This window comes from Saccoglossus kowalevskii, chromosome 2, assembly GCF_978046115.1.
Source record: "Saccoglossus kowalevskii chromosome 2, keSacKowa6.1, whole genome shotgun sequence".
Classification (NCBI taxonomy): Eukaryota; Metazoa; Hemichordata; class Enteropneusta; family Harrimaniidae; genus Saccoglossus; species Saccoglossus kowalevskii.
In genome coordinates, this window is record NC_140642.1 from 25,184,606 (window position 1) to 25,207,083 (window position 22,478).

The 22,478-nt window shown below is 35.6% G+C and overlaps 2 protein-coding genes across 3 annotated transcripts; both read left to right on the top strand.

Annotated features, from left to right (window-relative positions):
* Positions 1 to 1,896: 1,896 nt before the first annotated feature.
* On the top strand, positions 1,897 to 12,943 carry LOC102805257 (regulator of microtubule dynamics protein 1-like). The gene is made up of 8 exons (XM_085506889.1): positions 1,897 to 2,335; positions 3,016 to 3,184; positions 3,989 to 4,100; positions 5,180 to 5,316; positions 5,792 to 5,869; positions 9,229 to 9,381; positions 10,380 to 10,460; positions 10,742 to 12,943. The coding sequence occupies exons 1-8, from the start codon at positions 2,046 to 2,048 to the stop codon at positions 10,796 to 10,798; spliced, it is 1,077 nt and encodes a 358-aa protein (XP_085363015.1). The 5' UTR covers positions 1,897 to 2,045; the 3' UTR covers positions 10,799 to 12,943.
* A 5,306-nt stretch (positions 12,944 to 18,249) lies between these two features.
* LOC144346710 (uncharacterized) lies at positions 18,250 to 22,274 on the top strand. 2 transcript variants are annotated; one of them, XM_078007247.2, is made up of 2 exons: positions 18,250 to 18,559; positions 20,172 to 22,274. In XM_078007247.2, exons 1-2 carry the CDS (start codon positions 18,505 to 18,507, stop codon positions 21,245 to 21,247), a joined length of 1,131 nt encoding a protein of 376 aa, XP_077863373.2. In that variant the 5' UTR covers positions 18,250 to 18,504; the 3' UTR covers positions 21,248 to 22,274. The 2 variants fall into 2 exon arrangements, with proteins under 2 accessions (XP_077863373.2, XP_085363026.1); XM_085506900.1 differs by lacking the exon at positions 18,250 to 18,559 and adding an exon at positions 19,733 to 19,764.
* Positions 22,275 to 22,478: the final 204 nt, after the last annotated feature.

The window sequence follows — 22,478 nt, forward strand, 5'->3', positions numbered from 1 at the left end:
GACGTTGCATCGGAGAAGTTATCGAGCAACAGTATCAAGCGATTGAACCTGGCTGTCAATAGAACCCGGCAATGCCAGTAGGTAATACTAATATTTTGAATTTGCATGAGATTACATGATTATGTAAACTAAACACTAATGTTTAAGAAGGGGGTTATTGTCAGATAACGTGGATTGTGATTTGTACAACACAATAAATACATGTAGGTTTTTATTCATTTATTTATTTATTGCTACCCTTTTGTAACAGGGGCTCACTATGTAAATTAGGAGTTGCACCAAAGAAAATAATACATTTCACTCAAAGACTAATGAAAAAACTTTTGATAGACACAATAGAAACTAAGTTACATGAACTAAAATAACAACAACAAAAACATCTAAATGTAGAAAAAATAAGAAACCTAATATATAAGAAGTACATTGTACATTGAAAAAATATTGAGTATTATCTATATACTTCTTCCTACTTTCCATGGCATCAATTAAGTAGTATTTTTTTTTTAAGTATCAATTTCGTCACACAAGACTGGCTTGTGCTGTGCTGTCACCCATAATTAAGAAACATAGCACTTCTTTGTTTGCTATGTACCGGTAGTCTTTATGTAAAGGTATCTCATCTGTATTGCATGGGAGCATTTTAATCAGTTTTTCTCTGTGCTGAGAAATTGAACATTCACAATGTAATATGAAATGTTCAATTGTTTCAGGTTTCTTTTTGCAACATGGACAGATACATTCATTGTCATCCAAGTTTGCCCATTTTCTTTTCTCATATGCCAAGCCAAGAGTGCAGGATCTTGGCCTTGAATTTTAATTGGCTGCCCTTGAAGTTGAATACAGAATTTAAATATTTTTCACAATATTTTAAAAATTTATTTTAAATTTTCTATAATGGACGAAACTTGATTTCTCTGCCATTTTTTGTTTCTATTGAATCTCGTCACTGTTTACAGTCATATTTGTAATATTTCTTTCAGACAGATTAGTAAATTGGCTTTTGTTTATCTTTATAGGTCTTTCTATATCTTCAATGCTATTTAGCCATGGCCAGGTCTTATTCAGATTATTCTCTTCTTTAATTGCAGTTAGTTTATTAAAAATAACATTTTGACCATCTGGTTGATTCAATTAAACACAACCTCTTGTATTAAGTTTGATGAAAAACGAGTCTGAAAAATTCTCATGCACGTCAAATTTGTTATGTACCATATTTGTTATTTAGGATAAATCAATCAAACAACAATAACATAATAACCTAAGTATTCTTTACCAGCCTAGTTGCGTCACTGTTGTGTAGCGCACGTCAGAATGTAACACTGTCACGCAAATAGTCAGTCACACAGTGATGCATGTACATGTGTTGTAAACAAAAACACACTGGTTACTAATACTTAAAGGGCTATGGTTCTGTTCGATATGGGACTCATAGCAACACAAACAATGCATTATGTAACATACATTGTTTGTTTACATGAAATTTGAACACGCGCTGCTCCGTCGACGACCACTGTCGTGATATCGATAACTTAATTTTTTGAGCAGGAGCTGCATAGATTAATTTCATATATTCAAATTGTCTCTCTATTAAAAAAAATAATAATAATAATATTTACAAACTGATGTTTCTAATTTATTTTTGTATTGAGGCACTGTCAGTCACTAAATTATTCTGTTGCCGGCTATTATTGCTGGCCATCTTCTATTGACGAGTTGCCTGTTACAATGTTCTGTTTATTTATTTATTCTTATCAAAATGGGTGAATTGAAATATATTCGTTTATTTAAATATTTAGATTGTGTTTTTAAAGCAACAATTTAATACATACCTGGTATCTGACCAGGTATGCTACATGTCGAACAGGTACTTATTCACAGTACAACATTCGCCAATATGGGTGTTTGTTTGTTCCAGAGGAAAGAAACACTTTCGTGTGCAGACGATTCTGTATATGATTGTACCCATGGTTTAATGTAAAAGTGTGTGTTTTATACCTGTATTTTATATTCATTTGATGTGATTCCTAATTCCCAGCGAAAAAGAAATGTCACTAAACTTCGGCAGACACCTGCCTGCTGTGGGGGTTGGTTTTTTGATCGGTGCTAGTGCCGCCTTGGTAGTCGATCGTGTTGTTTTGACTGGGCATTTGAACCGCATTCGAATATCTATTGATGAGCTAAGACGAGAATGGTTGCAAATGAAAGATAAGTTGGATACAGGTACTAGAAAACGACGCACTAGAATTAGTAGAGATAGCACAGACGGCTCGGAATATTTCTCCGCTCATCCGAGCAGTGGGGAAGAGGAGGAAGACTTCGAAGAAGCATTGGATTGGTAAGTTGACCTGGTGTGAATGCACTTTTGTTGTTAGGGGCGAAGGTTCACAGAAGCATTCTGTCGTGATGCATATTTAATGAAATCACGACCGAACCAATAGTATTTCAAGTTGTATCGTGGTTTGGAAAATATATGACCTGTTGTGATGGTGTCAGGTGATGGGAACATTATTTAATGCTATTATAATAATTTAGTATTGTAAAATCATGTTCACTGGACTATTCAGAGAATCCTATGATCTCAGACTATTATTAGCCTGAGCATTCTTTCGCTTTAAAAAAACAAACAAAAAAACTAGGTACTAGATTTTCTGTGATGGCAATTATAACCCCTCCCAACTTCAAACAGGTGTCTATCAATCAAATCCAACATAGGCTACATCATATGTATTTTATGTCTGGTAGAATGTTTTTTTTTTTTTTTTTTAACTTGGAACAAATAATGCGAGCATGTATTATTATGAAATCTGACAGCATATCAATTCATTCTCTGCTCTGCTCTGAACTGAATACCAGCCACCCTTTTCATGTCACCGTACACTTATTACACAAGTACTGTGGATGAACCGGATACTGCATGAACAATAATCTCCATTCCTTTTGGTCTTTATTCACCTTGCATTGAGATGATAAAATTTCAAAAATTTCAAACTAATTATAATTTCTGTACCTGTACAGGTACACCACACCACCTCAAGCACTACTGTACAAGGATGCCAAGGAAAGCTTTGAAAATGAGGAAGATGAAACTCTCAAAGCTTTGTTTGAAGAAGTAGATATATTATATAGAAGTACAGATGATGATAAATACAGAGCTTTTGAACTATTGAAAGAAAAGTTTCCACTGGTAGGTTGTGTGACACAGACACACTATATTTTGATACGCAGATGTACATAAAACCATAAAATTTACCTAAAAAAACAGTTCTATGTGTCAGTCGATGTAATCACTGCACTGCTTCTGTGCATATTTCAGTTCAATGTGTCATTCACTGCACTGCACTGCCAGTGTGCATATGAAATCATATGTTGGTTCTCGTCCAATGTATTCCAAAACATGGACTACCCGGTATCGTTTGAGTTCTGTGCATGTATTCATTTGTTCAACATCATTACTTGGACAGGCCTAAACGGATTTTATTTACCGGTAAAGGTGGTGCAAAGACAAGCCATAATGGAAAACATATGCACAACAATGAGTTTTCATGCTACTGGCATTTAAAAAAAAAAAAAGGATAAATCAACATTTCATTAGTATCATCAACTGTTTCTCAGGCATGCCTGAGCCAATTTTTATTCATCATCACACATGATGGGTTACTGATATGTACATGTTAGTTTGTTCTGTGATTTGATTCATAGTGGTGTGAATATTCCCCTCAGTTTCTCTGAGCTTTAGGTGAAATTTAACTGACTGCAGAAACATTTTTGTCCGAAAAAATTGTTATCACAAAATTTAAACATGTCATCAACCATTTCTCAAGCATCCCTTTGCCAATTGTATTCAAACTTGGTATGAACATCACATATGATTTTGATTCTAAAGATGTGTTTTAATTTTAATAATTCTAATAGTACATGTATTATAAAAAAAGGATGCTCAAATACCCTTTGTCGAGGATATTTCATGTTTTATTGATCTCTCTAACAGTATCCTAATAATATATCATTACTGTGGAGGTTTGCAAGACAACATTTACTGGTTTCAGACCTGGAAGGAGATAAAAACAATAATGCAAGAAAAAAAGAGCTTTTGTTTGCAGGTGAGATCCATCTTTTATTATAATTCATACTAAAGTGCTATAATTTTGAGCAAGAGCAAATGTTCAGGAATTTTTTCAAATCTGAGAAAAGAACTTTTCACTCAGTTGCATTCTTAAAGTTGCCTACCCACAACTGTCTCTTATAATTCTTCGTTTCAATTTATGGGTTGAACACACTTAATGCATTTCTGGTACTGGCTGGCTTGTCGATATGACATGTTGTTCGATTTCCCATACATCAGAAAAACCTGGCATGTTATTTGTTAATTCAGCTCATCAACAGGAAAAGTATCAACCGCCATTTGGTTAAGTGCTTGTGATGCACTAATATGTACAATAAAACAAAACTATCGCATGATGTGCAAGACATGGCTTTTGCACGTTTACACTATTTCTTATGAATCTGATGTTTTATTAATCTCAAAAAACAAAATCAGAGAAAATGACCTTTTGTTCCTAATTGAAATATGACTACCATGTCGCAAACTAAATGAAAAACAAGTTGTCATTTAACCAAAGGTTTTTTTCAATTTTCAACTCTCAGGATTATAAATCATTAAAAAAATTGAGAGTGATTTTGAGAAGATTGTTAATAATTATTGAACTTGTCGTCTTCGGTTATAAAGATATTGTCTCATTAGAAATGTTACACAATATTTGTGTATTTATCATAGCTGTTTTCCATATAATGAACTATCATGCCTACCAGTTTATAAACACAGGTTTCTGTACTATATTGCTATCCATGCAAGGCTTCCTGACCAAAGTCCCTATAATGTTATCGTGTTACATGATATTCTATCATGCATCATAGCTTTATTCCTTATAATGAGATATAGTGCCGACTAATATTTATACTTACACATAATATATGGTACATGGTGTGTGATAGGATATATTATAGCTCACGAAATTCCTATAATGCAAAGTGGTATGATGCATCTTATGATCTTTCCCATCAAACATATTCAGCATCTGTTGGCCATAGCTCTTCAAAGTTGACTTGTACAAGTGAATATATGTGTCAGAACCCAGGCAGGCTACCAGCACTATTTATAAATCTATGTGTTTACTATCAGGAAAAGACCATGCATTTGCTGCCATTACTTTGGATGATAATTGTCCTGATGCTCACAAATGGTATGCATTATGTGTTGGAAGTAGTGGACAGTATGAATCTACTCAACAAAGAATTACAAATGGATTCCTCTATAAGGTAATCTATGTAGTCTAATGTATATATTTAATTTCAAGTTAAAAAAGTGTTATCACATGTAATAACCTTAAATATGAAATGATGTGTAACAGCCTAATAGGATATGGCAAGCAACTCCTGCAACATGAAAACAGTTTTGGTAATAAGTTATACATTGTATTTATAAAAAAAAACAATACAATATATAACCCCGGTATATATATTTATTTGTTTTTTTCAAATTAACCTTACTGTACTGTGCATTTAATGATGACTATTGACCCTACCACGTTAAGTACAATTCTAAATATAGATCAGCATTTAAAATAGTTACAATGAAAATTAAACATGGGCACTTTGTTATCCATCTGAAAATTTGAAAGAATGTAATATTGAGGATTATTTTCTCTACAGCCAAATGCTGTCAGTAAGTATATGTAATAACATTTTGAGGTTCTCAGTGTGTAAATATTGTAAAATGTCACTCAATTTGTAGGAACATATAGAGAAAGCAATCAGGCTACGACCTACTGAAGCATCACTGAGACATTTCTTAGGAAGGTGGTGCTATGAAGTAAGTAACTATCCTTTTCACATGAATCCAACTACTGCAGAATAATTTTCACTTGGAATTAATTTTTGCTATTTTCACTGAATGAATGATTCATTGGAAATAAAATCAAGCAAATATACCATTGTTTTTATATTTTACATTCAACTCAGCAAAAATAAATTCCATACAAAACACTCAAAAGTCTATTCAGCGAAAATTAATACAGCTAATATAAATTATTTTACAGTATAGTTTTAACTGGTTCTCGGTTTGGTTTTTGGCCACGGCCATTCTATTTGAGTCTGTGGTGCACTCTCGGAGTGTAATGGTCACCTTCCTCTTTCCGTCAAGCTCTAGGTGTAGGATGCAACACGTAATAAGTTTGATTGACTGATCCAGCATGATGATTGATTGTAAATCACAGCATTACATAACCTAAAGAGTTTTGATTCTTGTCCGGCACAACAACTCCAATGTATAACCAATATACATTAGTGCTAAATGAAGGTCTGTCTGTTACTTGAGACTTGCTGTGCCCACCCAGTAGGAATTTCTTTATTCTTAGGATCTTTCTATTAGTAATAGAGTTTCTAAAACTACCACCCTTCTAAATTTTTTCAGTAGATAAGATTTAGACTGGCCACTCTACACCTTTGTTTAGTCCAGACCATCTTGATTGCGCCCTCTATAGTCCTTTCAGACTAGTACTTTTGTACTTACCGGTACGTTACTGGTAGATCGTTGATGCATTTTCCACAGGTACTCATGCTTCTTCAAATGTTAAAATAGGAAAGCTCATGAGATGCATTTTCCACAGGTACTCATGCTTCTTCAAATGTTAAAATAGGAAAGCTCATGAGATGCATTTTCCACAGGTACTCATGCTTCTTCAAATGTTAAAATAGGAAAGCTCATGAGATGCATTTTCCACAGGTACTCATGCTTCTTCAAATGTTAAAATAGGAAAGCTCATGAGATGCATTTTCCACAGGTACTCATGCTTCTTCAAATGTTAAAATAGGAAAGCTTATGAGATGCATTTTCCACAGGTACTCATGCTTCTTCAAATGTTAAAATAGGAAAGCTCATGAGATGCATTTTCCACAGGTACTCATGCTTCTTCAAATGTTAAAATAGGAAAGCTTATGAGATGCATTTTCCACAGGTACTCATGCTTCTTCAAATGTTAAAATAAGAATGCTCATGAGATGCATTTTCCACAGGTACTCATGCTTCTTCAAATGTTAAAATAGGAAAGCTCATGAGATGCATTTTCCACAGGTACTCATGCTTCTTCAAATGTTAAAATAGGAAAGCTCATGAGATGCATTTTCCACAGGTACTCATGCTTCTTCAAATGTTAAAATAGGAAAGCTTATGAGATGCATTTTCCACAGGTACTCATGCTTCTTCAAATGTTAAAATAGGAAAGCTTATGAGATGCATTTTCCACAGGTACTCATGCTTCTTCAAATGTTAAAATAAGAAAGCTTATGAGATGCATTTTCCACAGGTACTCATGCTTCTTCAAATGTTAAAATAAGAATGCTCATGAGATGCATTTTCCACAGGTACTCATGCTTCTTCAAATGTTAAAATAGGAAAGCTTATGAGATGCATTTTCCACAGGTACTCATGCTTCTTCAAATGTTAAAATAGGAAAGCTCATGAGATGCATTTTCCACAGGTACTCATGCTTCTTCAAATGTTAAAATAGGAAAGCTCATGAGATGCATTTTCCACAGGTACTCATGCTTCTTCAAATGTTAAAATAGGAAAGCTCATGAGATGCATTTTCCACAGGTACTCATGCTTCTTCAAATGTTAAAATAGGAAAGCTCATGAGATGCATTTTCCACAGGTACTCATGCTTCTTCAAATGTTAAAATAGGAAAGCTTATGAGATGCATTTTCCACAGGTACTCATGCTTCTTCAAATGTTAAAATAGGAAAGCTTATGAGATGCATTTTCCACAGGTACTCATGCTTCTTCAAATGTTAAAATAAGAATGCTCATGAGATGCATTTTCCACAGGTACTCATGCTTCTTCAAATGTTAAAATAGGAAAGCTCATGAGATGCATTTTCCACAGGTACTCATGCTTCTTCAAATGTTAAAATAGGAAAGCTCATGAGATGCATTTTCCACAGGTACTCATGCTTCTTCAAATGTTAAAATAGGAAAGCTCATGAGATGCATTTTCCACAGGTACTCATGCTTCTTCAAATGTTAAAATAGGAAAGCTCATGAGATGCATTTTCCACAGGTACTCATGCTTCTTCAAATGTTAAAATAGGAAAGCTTATGAGATGCATTTTCCACAGGTACTCATGCTTCTTCAAATGTTAAAATAAGAATGCTCATGAGATGCATTTTCCACAGGTACTCATGCTTCTTCAAATGTTAAAATAGGAAAGCTTATGAGATGCATTTTCCACAGGTACTCATGCTTCTTCAAATGTTAAAATAGGAAAGCTCATGAGATGCATTTTCCACAGGTACTCATGCTTCTTCAAATGTTAAAATAGGAAAGCTCATGAGATGCATTTTCCACAGGTACTCATGCTTCTTCAAATGTTAAAATAAGAAAGCTCATGAGATGCATTTTCCACAGGTACTCATGCTTCTTCAAATGTTAAAATAAGAAAGCTCATGAGATGCATTTTCCACAGGTACTCATGCTTCTTCAAATGTTAAAATAAGAAAGCTCATGAGATGCATTTTCCACAGGTACTCATGCTTCTTCAAATGTTAAAATAAGAAAGCTCATGAGAATTTGTGTATACTGCAACCTATATTTAATTACCCAGACTCTAATTTGTGTGAATTTATTGATTGTTTCTTATCATTTAGAATTTTTCATTCAGTCAGAGAGAACATTGCTAAAACAAAATATTGTATTGAGCATAGCATGTAATAGGGGCTGTGTCTGTGACTTTTTGGTTGGGAATGACTATATGAGCCTAGAAAGCCACAATATCTATTTTGTTAAAGTTTTTCAATGTTTAAATTCATGGTAAAACTTGTCAGTGAGGTGTTTCTCAAGAGGTTGTTCAAATTTAGCACAAATCTATAACTTTGGATTATTGAAATGCTGAAAGTGAGTATCCTGTAAGAATAAATAGCAGTGCTTAACTTTTAACCAGGCATATTCTAAATACGGTTAACTAAACAAAATCATTCAGTTACACAATTCACAGTTCAAAGATTGTACAATTAAAATCAGTTGTAAGTCCAATTATATAACAATAAAACTGGAGTTAGTGTAGAATATTGGCCTCGTGCGACACAAGTTATGAAGTACATTGATTCTAACTTACTAGCTTACATTGTGATTCAAGTAAGTGAAATGTTAATGTACAGTATATTATTTTACCAGGTTGCACAACTAAGTTGGTTGGAGAGAAAGGCTGCTTCAGCACTGTATGCCACTCCACCATCAGCTACAGTGGATGAAGCGTTAGAGCATTTTCTTAAAGCTGAGAGTTTACAGCCTGGTTTCTGGAAAACCAATACTCTATTTATTGCAAGGGTAAGTAACCCTTAATCAATTATAGTATGGAAATTAACTGTACAGTAAGCATATCAAATTAGTGAGATAGAAGCTCAGATAAGGTTTATATTGTCTGTTTTTTAACCGCAGACATGACATGCAATGAATACAAAACAGCTATTAGGTCAAGTGAATAAATTTGGGTCCAAAATTTGGCAGTTCTGGTTCTTTTTATGAATTGAGTGGTAATTTTGATATTTGGTCTATTGATTGTGATAACCTTATTATTGAGTTGTTACACTTGCCAAGAGTCAGGACTGAGTCAGCACGTGCTGAAAAAAAACTTTATCTCGATCGATAGAGATTTGCTACACATCTTAGCTGAAATCATGCCCTCAGTGATGAATTTACTGATTCATATACTAATTCATATGACATGGCAGTAAAGAGAAATGTGGCTAGCTTTGAAAGAAAGATGTGGTTGGATCACAATCCCTCTAGTGGGAGTAATGAATAAAATTAATACAGAACGTTGTCTGTGATGCATATTTATGTGCTGCTGCAACGGCTTCTTTCTGCAATGCTACATTGACGTGAAAAAAAAAACTGTTCTTTGAATCCTTTCATGTGCACAGTGACTCATAACAAATACCATGACCATAAATATCTTCAAATATCATCACGGTTAACTGTGCAGACACATGTGTGTCTGCCAAGTTTGGGTCAAAAGACGAATGAGGGCATGGGTCTTTGGTAGTCCCTACTAACATGAACGCAACTGATGTAATCCCTATGTAAACATGAAAGATTTAAAATTTCAGCACATTCTGAGGTCTTGTAATATAAACGTAGCTATAATCTTCATCCACTCATGTGAATTATTTGTTGTTATGACTGAACTCAATATATTACTTTATTAAATGTTGTGCCATGTGATTTGAATGTTATTTTTTTTAGCATAGGTAACTCTATACTACATATTACATTGTATGCATAAATGAAGCAATTACTAGTACTGTATGTTTTCTCCTTGACAGTGTTACATTCAGAAAGCTTCCTATGTCTATGCAAGAACATGGCTGGAAAAGTGTTTGGAAATGCCATATGAAAACACAGAGGTAATCAACTTTATTCCCAGAGTAATTCAGTAGGAATGTCAATTGAAAATATTAGTTGCTCACTGTTTGGAAACTGATTCACCTTAATCTTTTCATAAGTGTAAGAATTTCTGTTAACTTGCTTACCGTCTTGAAAATGTCCTTTATTATAGATTTGAAGAGTACTGTGAAGAAAGGCTAATCTTAAATTTTGAATTAATTTGAATGTGTTTCCAATACATTCACCCAAAAAAATCTTCTAAATTTTTAAATTGTGAATTCCTTGTTTGTTTTTATTTTAGGAGGAGTTAGCACATGAAGAAGCAAACAAACTACTTACAAAGTACAGAGACTATTAATCATGTTTACAGTGAATTTAATGCTGCCATTATGTATGTAAATATCAGGTATTTGAAGATGCAATGTTGAAAAGAGTTTTAATATGTTTAGTTCCCTGAAAGTATGGTCATATGTGATCGGTCTGTTTTTTTCTGTAATATGATATATTCCTTATTGAGTGGTCAGTGTTTTTAGCATCCCCTCTCCCCCAGTTAATTACTGCAATCTTTCTGTTTCCAATTTTGTATTGGTTTATTTTTGGCTGTTTTTTATTACATGCTTACACTATTTTGGCAGTAAAATAGTCGTGAGTGTTATCTTTTAAACTGAATCACCAGAAACAAATTTGTTTTTGGGTGACATTAGTATAATGCATGAGACTCCTTAATTATAAACATTCAGATGGCTTCTGTGGCTGACAAAAGTTACTGTTTGCACTAGCACTTACAAGTTTCACATAAAAAAAGGTCAGGAATGAATTATTTAAATGAAACACTGTAAGACATGTTGTTTTAGCTAGCATGTCATTTTAGCTAATTTAGCTAACCTGTAATTTTTCTAATTCAAGATGTCGCTATTTTAAAATAAAGTATATTCTCACAATGAGATTGTTGGCATTTTAGCTAAATTAAGTTTTTGTATATTCATGTATTGAGTCAAATTCGCTAAAATGGCATGTAGCTATTTCAATGTGTTTTACAGTAATTTATACCATGTCAAATGAAAATTTTATAGTTAGAAACTTACCCTAGAATTCTCTTAGCTCAATAGCGAAGATAGACTGATTAAATTTCTTAATATAAATAATTCAACTGATTTCACATGACGTTTTGTTTCACATTGAAAGCTTGAATTATCCCTAGTTCGTTTAGCTTTTAGAAATAGAATAAATTCACTAATGAAATGCTGTAGCTTACCCATCTTTTACTGGTGAAGAAATTATTCCACACAAATATTTGTTCATTTGACCAAATCTCAACTTTGTGCATGAGAGATATTTTGTGTTCTCATTTCATGTGGAGATGCGAGGTAGACTATAAGCATATTACGAGAATACCTCAAAGTATGCAGTACAGCTGGAGTATCAACCGACACGCAGTGGAGGTCGATGCACGGCGTACTATTTGAGTGTATACTTTGAGGTATTCTCGTAATGACCTTATTATTATACATCTTTTCCTTCCAAGGGAACACCATGGGAATGCCGAAATCAAAAATGTTTAGAACAGAATCATCAAACGTTTTTGTGTGGAGTCAGGCCAAACTCTGGTGGCAGCCATGTTTGTTTTTATTATTAGAAAACGCTAACGCGCGTAATCATTCCATATTTGGAATTCACATTTCCTAATATGGTAGGATGAAACTACCCCATAAAATACCGCAAAGTTATGGCACACTGTAACTTATGATGTTACGGTGACCGATGTATAATAATAAATAATATATGATGGTCCATTAATTAATAGAAAATTTGCTGATCACTTAATTTTTACACTTATCACATTATTCACTAACCTCTCCTGGATTCGGAAAATTAATATTCACCTATACCTACATTTTCTTCTCAGGTGCTATATTGATGTACTGAAATATGATTAAACAATTAAGACATTTCAAGCCCTATTTAAATTTTGCATTATCGAGCATGTTACTGCATATATGCAATGCATTGTGGGAAATAACCTCCCATTGTATATCATGGAAAACTACATAACTATTTTCAACCTTGGAAACTCACTTATTATATGTCATCGTTTTAAAATATTTTCTCAATAGTAAACAAAACAAATTCTGCTACTACCGTAAAATCTGTATTAGAAGTCGCACCCATTCTTTTTGAACAATTGAGAGGCAAAAATTTATCATTTCTCATATGTGTAGGTGCTCTAATAGAAGCCGCATCCCTTCCGTTTCATTGTACCATTTTAAGAGAAGCCACGGTTTCTAATACAGATTTTACAGTACTATTGCTGTTGTTGTCGTTATCATTGTTCAACTGATTTCATTGCTTTCAACTATCCACATCCTCAAACATCAAAACCAGTTTTTGTGCAGTGTACCATATGGTAGTACATGTATGATACAATATTAAATTTCAGGGTTAATTAAATGAGTTACTATAATTGATATTGTTTAGAATGTACAATAAAGAATCATAAATAACATTGATTGGTCTCTGTTATCAACTCTTGCTGTGTTTAAATGGCTTGCTTCAATGGTAACTCAAGAACCAGTCAGTTAATTTGTATGAAAATCATTACATTATACTAAGTGATTTCAATTTTGACCAAAATTAGAAAAAAAAAACATTAACTAAATATAGACAATGCAATCCAATATCGAATGAACCAGTCTGATAGAGACCCATCCTAGACACATACAGTTCTTGTGATCGTAGGACAATTTATGGGAACAAATTTAAGTCGTATACACGTCGTAGGACATTTATGAGAAAGAGATTTGATTTGAGAGAAAGGATATTTAGTGTATATAAAGTCATGTATTGGACCATTCTGATTTGTAGAGAAGCAATATTAGTATGTGTGTTTTGACCACATGTACAGGACAACAACAATATAACTTCGCATGAACTTTCAAAAAATAGTACATGTATACCAGTAAGTGATCATTGGCATAGTTACGAATCGAATTTGGGGTACAACCGATGCTTTAGTTTTGTTTTGTTTTGTTTTTGTGAATAAGAATGTGTGTAGCAACATTCAATAATCATATTTAAATAATATTGCGTCGAATATATCAAGTTATGGTATGTTCAGGTGATTTCGAATCCTTGGATTGCCTGCCTATGTACAAATCATACCTAAAGCCTTCCGCACTGACTGACTGGACACGAGTTGTTGCAGCAGTGTGCGTGGCTCTAAGACTACAATGCCCAGTTTTTAGTCGAGATGGAGTCGGATTTGTTTAGATTTAACTTGAAGATTCAACGAGATGTTACATGTAAAACGTCTAGAGCCGTGGATGTGATGAGATGTGTGATAGCTAAGACTGCGTACAACCCGGTCCCGGTACTTTTATCCAATGAGGTAGCGGGCTTTAAGCACGTGACTTAATCACTATGACATAATTTTCAATGGAAGAGCCTGAGGAAGGAGACAGCTTGAGACTGGTTGCAATATCTGTATTTGTTTATATAGCACTAAAGCATACTCAAATTGATACTGAAAAAGGTTCCTCATCGCATTAGCACTGAAGTGGGTTCGCCAAATATGACTTCTCTGAACAACTTTCCACCCACGGTCTCACTCTGTAGTGCAGTATTTTGTCGATGCGTCTTGTAATAGTTTTGTGATCCCACATTTTATTTAAAAACGTGAAGAAATTATTACAAAATACGTACAGTGTAGGTATTCTTGTCGGCGTCAGTTCTTGCAACTCCACAACGCAGCAATGACCTTTTGAAAACAGAAATTGTAGCAGATTGGTCCCAAGTATGCGCCATTCATCTTGGTACGTTGTATGCCGAGAGAAATGATGTTGAAGTCCGATGTATTCAGTCGTAGCAGTCACGGTGTGCGAAAAGACTGAACTCATCTGAACGCAACTGAAACTAGATGCTGTGCACACTCAGATGTGATGTGTCTATGCGTGAAGTGTCAGTCATTGTGCGTCGGGCTTTTTGGCAACCTGTTGCTGATTCAGATAAAAATTCCATACACTAATATCCGATCAGTTATCAGGGGCGGATAAAGGATTTTTCATGGGGGGGGGGGGGTCCACACTTTAAAATCGCCAGACTAAGTTAATGATTTTTTTTTATATTATACAAAAACAAATTGAATACATTTTTCAACGGGGAGGGGGGGGGGGTCATAGACCCCAAGACCCCCCTAGATCCGCCACTGCTTATTAGTACAAGAATGTACAAAAACAATAGGTCAAGTTTACATATAACGAGTTATAGGAACTTTGACAACAAACATGTCAGATACATGCGGTACAAAGGTGCAAATTGCATACTAGTACGGGTCTACAGCACTAGTAACTGTTAATTTGATAATACCTTAGCATTTTAAAGCATGGCGTATTGATGAAAGGTGAATTTCAGATCAATTTGTTTGGATAAATGTAAGTTTAAATAAAAAGCTTTCAGACAGCATATGACATAGGGTGACATCATCGTGTATATTTTTAAAATGGTCGAACATATCAACCAGAATTGAAAAGCACAGCCAGCTAATGGCCCATTTACTATTACTTAACGAAATTACGTTATGCCGTTTCTAGTTGTGGGTCATGGGAGCTCCATTATCTACTTTATAAAAACACCCTACACATTCATATTTTACTTGATGCTTCTGTCAATTTATATTCAGAAAGGATTAATTGTCCACACTTAAAAATTGGTTAAAAATTGTATTATTTACCTAGTAACGACTGAGCATAGGTAGCTCAGACACGCAGGTGGTGTTGTTATGAGCTCAGCTAAGAACCTATTATAAACACTCACTACGGAACTTGACGGTCTCGGTCATTGCATCAGTAATAACACAGGATACATTACCTACAGAAAGCAGTCTAAATTGATACTACATTTTGCAGGTACGCTTTGCAGTACGACCTTCTGGACGCTCGATTGTTGGCGTTTTCTGTGTCATCAGCCAAGAGCGGTTAGTTAGAAGGTAGGATTTTCTCAAAGATGCAAATATATTCCGCGTAACACTTGTTGGCATTCGTTATGCGTGTTTCTTGCAGTGTCAGGAAATTGTGTTGATATGACGGCTCCTATCGCGATTTCCTGTCAATCATCACATCCCGTTCTACATATATACTGATCTCTATTACACCAGGGAGCTAAAAAGACATGACGTTGTGTGGAGATAAGCTTAGCAACTGGTTCGGATGATAGTTAAATACTCCTAGTAGACACAGTCAGCTTTTCCCAGCCTCTACTTAAATTAATATTTTTGTCCGTGGCAAATTACAACAAATTGAATATTACACATGAAATACTCTCGGTTGTAAAAAGCGTTTAAAATTTAAATACTGGCTTACAAGAAATTGCTTTAAAGGTGACACGAGGTAACTGTTGTTTACGATGCACTCCCTCGTCCACGTGTATGTTAAATACCAATCTTTGGATTACGGCTAACGTGTAGGTTTTCTAAAAAGAAAAACATTTCCGTGTATTTGTATAGCAGACGACACTGACGGTTTTGTCAAAAATAATGATTGTTAGTGTTTTGTTAAAACATGTTTTCTACGCGAGGCTAACATGTCTTACATCACTTTATTTTCATCCCGATGTTGTTCCTCGTCTTCATTACTCAATTACACAAACTATGGTGACTTGAAAAACAAATCAAAACAAAAATCGGAGATATGGGTGAAAGTATTGTTTATGGCACAATGAGAATTGTGACGTAAAACACTTTATTATAACCACGACGAGAACGTCCGGGTGCAATTTCCTATCTAGTCCAGACATGTGTTCCCATGATGACCATAACATACATTTGTGTCATTGATCGAGACGATTTACGCAACAACACCGGGATCTTCCGTGCAATCGACGTCGCGACTAAATTCCATTAAAACCACTATTTCGCAATAGTCGACTTCATTTCGGAAACAATAAAATGTGGTGTTATTTCGACTCTACGTGTTCTAAAGCGAGCAAATTAACCACTTACTCGAGAACATGCTCTATTTATTGAGGTAATTTAGACAGCTGGGTATGAATTACTTCCTAAATAGGGATGTTTATACAAGTCACTCTGTATTTATGTGTTCTGCTGATTAAAAAGAGGATCAATTGTTTTCGAATGAATACAGGGATTCTGTACATCATACCATGGAAGGTAATGATATTATTACATTCAATGCTAAATTCAATAGAGAAGGTCGGTAAAACGGAAGTATTAAACAAAGTTAAATGCAAAGTATTTAGCACATTTAAAGAAAATATATAAAATATAATGGAATTGTTTTAAATGGTCACTTCCCATATTTCGCCTTTGAAAAAAAATTGAAAAAAAAGTAAAATTAAGGTAACAATTTCTAGTTTTAAGACGTGAGTATTTTCATCAGTTTCAGTACATATTCGATATTCTTGGATTTGTTTAGACAATTACAGGAATATGTTCCAATATCCTCGTCCATTGACAAAAATGAACAAGAAATAGCATCAAATATGTACATTAAAAAATAATATTAAAAGACAGCGATAACATGCAACAACTGCTTTGATCCACTTTCAAAACTTCCAAATGTATTCGGAGATTTTGTTTTGGAGATCACTGTGTGACATTTTGCTCAAATCGTCCTTTGGTGGCACTGCTGCAAGCGAGATACAGAAAAGCTAGCTTTTTCCGAAACACATATGTTAGGTAAGAATCGACCCTCTGATCCCAATATTCTAAAAAAATTAGATGCAGAAAAGTACATTGTTATGTATTTTGAAAAATACAATATTAACTCCATCATGGAGTTAAGTTCAGTGAACTTATAGCAACGCAATTGTTTTTGGTTTGTTTTTGCAAGGAAGAAAAATAAAATTTCTTAAAACCGATTGCTTTCCTTGATTGTACTCAAATCCAACATTTTCTTCTCTGAAAGAGTACTTATTAGTTTCACTGTAATTGCCATTCACGAAAAGAAGAAGCCCGTTCTTTCATGGGACCAGGATGTGGTGCGCGTGCAACAGGTGGATCACAGTCGCTTTCCAATCGTGCAGTGCACGCGCCAAAACATGCACCAGAACTCAGACCATTAATAAATCTATTAATGGTCTGATACCAGGATTTAGTAATCAGCACACGTATACTAAAAGTGTCAGAAATATACAATAAATTCCGTTACAATCATACTTATAGTCTGTTTCATTGACATTTGGGCACATTCTTGCAATTCATGAATCCCTTCACAACGATCGAATATCATCCTCAAACTAACTGCTTTGCTTCCACGTGATCGTAAATTGTTTAGACGCTGTTCCGGTTGCTTTACAAGAAATCCTATCCCAAGTCTAGCCTTCTACGCAGTGAAATGGTTCACGTCAGAGATACAATGAACGCGTTGCAATCCACACGTATATCGCCTACCATGTCTAAACATCTGATTACATTTCTATTAGAATTACGTGCCCAAACTATAAACATGTAATTAAGATCAATACAGAAAACACATTTAATGTCCATGGTTGACCTTTGAAACTGTGCGTCGCGTTACCCGTCAGTGGAAAACTGGTCATATATAGAAATTATCGTTCGAAAACCCTCAAATATGTTGAAGCTAAACAAACGTTACTGAAATTGACAAACTGAAATCACGGGTATTGTACACGCCGTGGGGTCGTACTGGCTGAAGTTCTGGAAGCGTACAGCCAAAAAGTGAAAGGCGACTCCAGTGTTACTCTGCCATGCCACATATAAGGTATCCCATTTGAGTACAATATAGTTACACTAACCAAGCCATTGTTATGGCAACATGTAGTGACTTAATCGAGACATGATTGGATTTCCACAGTAACCCTTGGAGTTGTTTTCTGGGCCTCGAATACCGGCGTTGGTACCACTTAGCACCAATTTGCACTTCCGTTGACCTTCTGCGAAGTAATAAGTCTCGTTCTTAAGTTAAAGAGCTGTTGCCAGGGAGGAAAGTTCGCCCGATAATTGTGTTTTGAAGTCATACACGCTGAAGATCGACGACAACTCTGTATATACTAAGACCGTAAACACGTGTAATAACTGTTTAACCAATTGAAATGCAGCGTCCCGTCCATCGTCCAACCATCGCTGCGATTATGTGGGGACAGCAAGGTAATGTTTACTCATCATAAGCCTCATATCACGGTATCATATCCCGTACTTGTCAAGACTGACTTGTAGTCTACAGTCGCAGTACTTGTTATACTTCTTACTTCCACTGTGGTTGTCTTACCTCGGTCGATGATACGACACACTGTTCCCATATTGATACGTATAGGTACGTTGCTGTGATTTTTTGGGCTAACATGACTACGTGCACTCCTCCTAAAAGGGCCATACTCCTGTACAAATTTTACAATTTGCAGTAAAATCGTCTCTGGGTTAGTAAGACTCTCATCTATACGACCTTGTATGCATATTATTCTAACTTGATCCACACAATATCTTGTCGAAATAGAAGAAAGTGGTGAATGGAATGTCGAGTTGATTTTAAATTGAACACTTTCCGCGCTCGCTAAATTATACTACCAAACCACATGACTCGCATATCTGTCACGGTGTATCCGTTGTGATGAGACGTTCGCCACTTTGTCACGTATTGATTGAACTTGCATTTTTGAATAATATAATACCTATATTTTTATTACAAAAAATACACATAATCATGCACATTGAACGTGGCAAAAGAAGACGTGTAGACATTACTTCGGTTTACAGCTTAAGCTACCAAAAACAAGAATAAAACTTCAATTTATTTTCCATATCACAGAATATGATAGCATTGAGATATTTTCACAGCAGCTGAAAAATATGCAGATGCTGTTGAGCTCTGAACGAACGATGAAACAGCCCAGTACACCCACATCACATCCGTATTAAAACAACACGACAGTCCCTACTGTTTACACCTGCACCTGTAAGTCCGACAGTGACATCGCACATACCCTTGCGATGTCGGTGTTCTATCCTACTGTGCCACGTAGTTCACTTTGCTACAACACGACAGTGCAGCGTACGGGCGACGAAGAAAGCAATTTATATTAACTATTGTTAGCGTACTCATCCGTTATATCCCCAAACAATAGGATATTCTTATTCTGTCTAGTCAATACTTGTGCCGTAATGAGTGCACACGTGTGATTTACTTCTCAGCCGGTTTACAGAACAGAACGTTCAGCATATGTCTGAACTGCGCTACCACGGCGTGTCGGTTAGAACGAATTCCCAAAATCGTGACGAATCAACACCATTATGTTATTGATGCTGTTGCAAGAACCTGGCGAGTAAAATGTTGCGTAGCATTATAATGGCACATGGTAATATTTTTATAAAAAAAAAATATGAATTCCTTTCTAAATATTTATTTTTTCACAGACATTACACAGCAGCTCTCGGCGCATAGTTCTCATCGAACTATCCGCCACTTACTCAAGCGTCAAATCGCTTTGTTGTAATCTTTCTTTGACGACTTTTACTGGCCTCCAAATAAAAAACAGACACTCAGGTACACTTGTGTTGGCATCTTCTATTGTATCTGAATAACAAATGCGACTATTGTGCCGCGATTTGCAAGTACAGGTGTAGTTTAACCAACACACTTTCTTTAGTCAGTTTTGTGCGATGAATATGCGAAGAAATTGTTTTCATACTGTATAGTATTGGCACGGCAACCGTTTATATACGTCACACTTATTACGGACATGTTTTCTCTTTTTTTCTGTAGGCGAATATCTAGATGCACTGGAAGCATGTACGCAGTCAGAAAACAGTAATAGTACCGACCAGACCGCTGGGATATGTGACCGACACCTACAGTTGATGAAAAGAATAAAGAAAATGCATTCTGATGCAACGATAATGAACGATCTGGAAAAGACCCGACTAGACGTGATTTTAAAACAACTGGAGATTGAGAAATCTCTGCAAGCTTGTAATTTTCGGAGACAGGAATTAAGACTACGCCGATCGTTAGAACTGCTGGAAGGGTATAAAGAAAAGCTGAAAACAACATTGACGGAACGAGCGCAAGAAATCCACCGACGTAACGCCAAGAGCAAGTTTTCTCTCAGAGACGGAGAACGAGAACCACCCGTGTATGCATACGCCGACTACAAAACGGAATCTGGCGTGCGGAGAGCGCGGCAGATGGTCAACACCATGGACTACGATGCGCGGGTTAACCCGATCAAATTAGAGTTTAAGCTTCCCCCGTTACAACACGATAAACATAAAGTATTGATTAATTCTTTTGACGACGGACTCAGATATGAGCGAGCCAAATACATTTATGGTCGCCATGGGAACGTGGATATGATGGGGGAGAGCAACCTGCATCAACACGTGGGGTTTCTACCCGAAATAGGAATACCCGACAAAGACAGACATTGGATAAAATTTGCAGAAGGTGTTGATAAGACTTCGCCCAGGGTAACCCTGAAAGGTCCTACCGCCGGCACGTACCCGAAGAGTTGTCTAAAAAAGACCGATCCCGTCGAGGAGACAAGTCCCGAGAAAGTCATCCGCCGAAGTGACAGCCAGCTAAAGGAATTGCTGGCAGAACGTTGCAAGGAGAGAAAACGAGCGGCCAAAGCAAGTGTTTCATTTCCAGCCATTCTCCATTACCCTACAAGAGAACACAACAATCGGGAAAACTGGCTGCGACGAGTGAAAGAAGCAAAGAAACGACGCCAACGAGGTCGCCAGCATGGCCGGCGTCCAAAACATATCGAACTACACACAACAGGTACAGCAGCTATAACAGAATCTAGTTTAATACAGAGCGGTGTCACCGAAGATTGAAAGCCGTATTTGCAATGGTGGTACAATAATTTACAATAAACTCATCCAGATAAGAACTAATCTGAGGGTATGAACAAAACAGATTTTCACCAACTTTGCTGCAGGAAATATTGAACGCCATATACTAGTAATATGTTTCTCATTGTGATTTACAGTATGCGGGCTCGAACAATGCAATAGCGAGTGGTCTCATTGTATGCGTGTTTAACGAGCACTCGTACTACAATAGTAAAATGTGACGCAGACCCGGGCCAGTGTAGAAGTCAACGAGTGTGCAGGTGTAGTTTACAGTAATAAAATTACAAGTATACAACTATACTGTAGTTATAAAAAAATACTTGCACGTTACCAAAACAACTTCAACATATGTACCTTACTGATCTGTACTCAGAGTAGAATTTACAAAATCAAGGTATGATTTGGAATTGTGCGTTGCTCGACGAAACTCGTGTAAATAAACGAGCATAAATTTTAATTTTAGCGATTTAAAATTACGCGAACTTCCCACAGTGGCTGTTATTTATAAAGACTTTGCGTAATACATAAGCTTCATTTTACAAACATAACCACGTAATTTTGAAAAAGAATATATTAGAAAGATAGGCTCACAGACTCGTATCTAGAATTGTTCTGGCGTTCGTGTTACCAAATAGTCACAGTAGATACTAACGATGTATGATAAACTAAATACTCATCGTATACTAATTTTTTGAATCATTTTTCAAACAAATCGTATACTTTATTTTAGATTTTAAAATATTATAAATACACGAGTCAATGAACAGGTCATTTTGGGGAAAAGAAAAGATGTCGGCGTTGTGTGGGGGCGCTTTTCCACACACGGCTCGCAAACCACCTGTTGAATAATCTCTTTCATTGAAACGGGGAGGGAGTTTCTGAAAAAAACTGTTGCCTGTTTTCATGTTTAATGTGCCAATATGTTTGCAAGTTGCCGTTATTGTGTTATCTTAAATTATTTTTGAAATAAACTGCGTTGCAGTAAGAGTGACGCGTATAATGTAACAAACTTGGTTCTTGTATTTCCTGATTAATTACGATGCGTTGTTTCTAAGAATTAGCTAAATCAAGAACAATACACGCATTTCTAGGAATATTCTAGCAATCGAATGCAATTGTATTAATTCATATATTGTCTAATAGTTGCAGCGAAGTGTGCATAGTACAGAAAATAAAGAAACTCGCCTGATTTTATGATCTACAAATCTCTCGG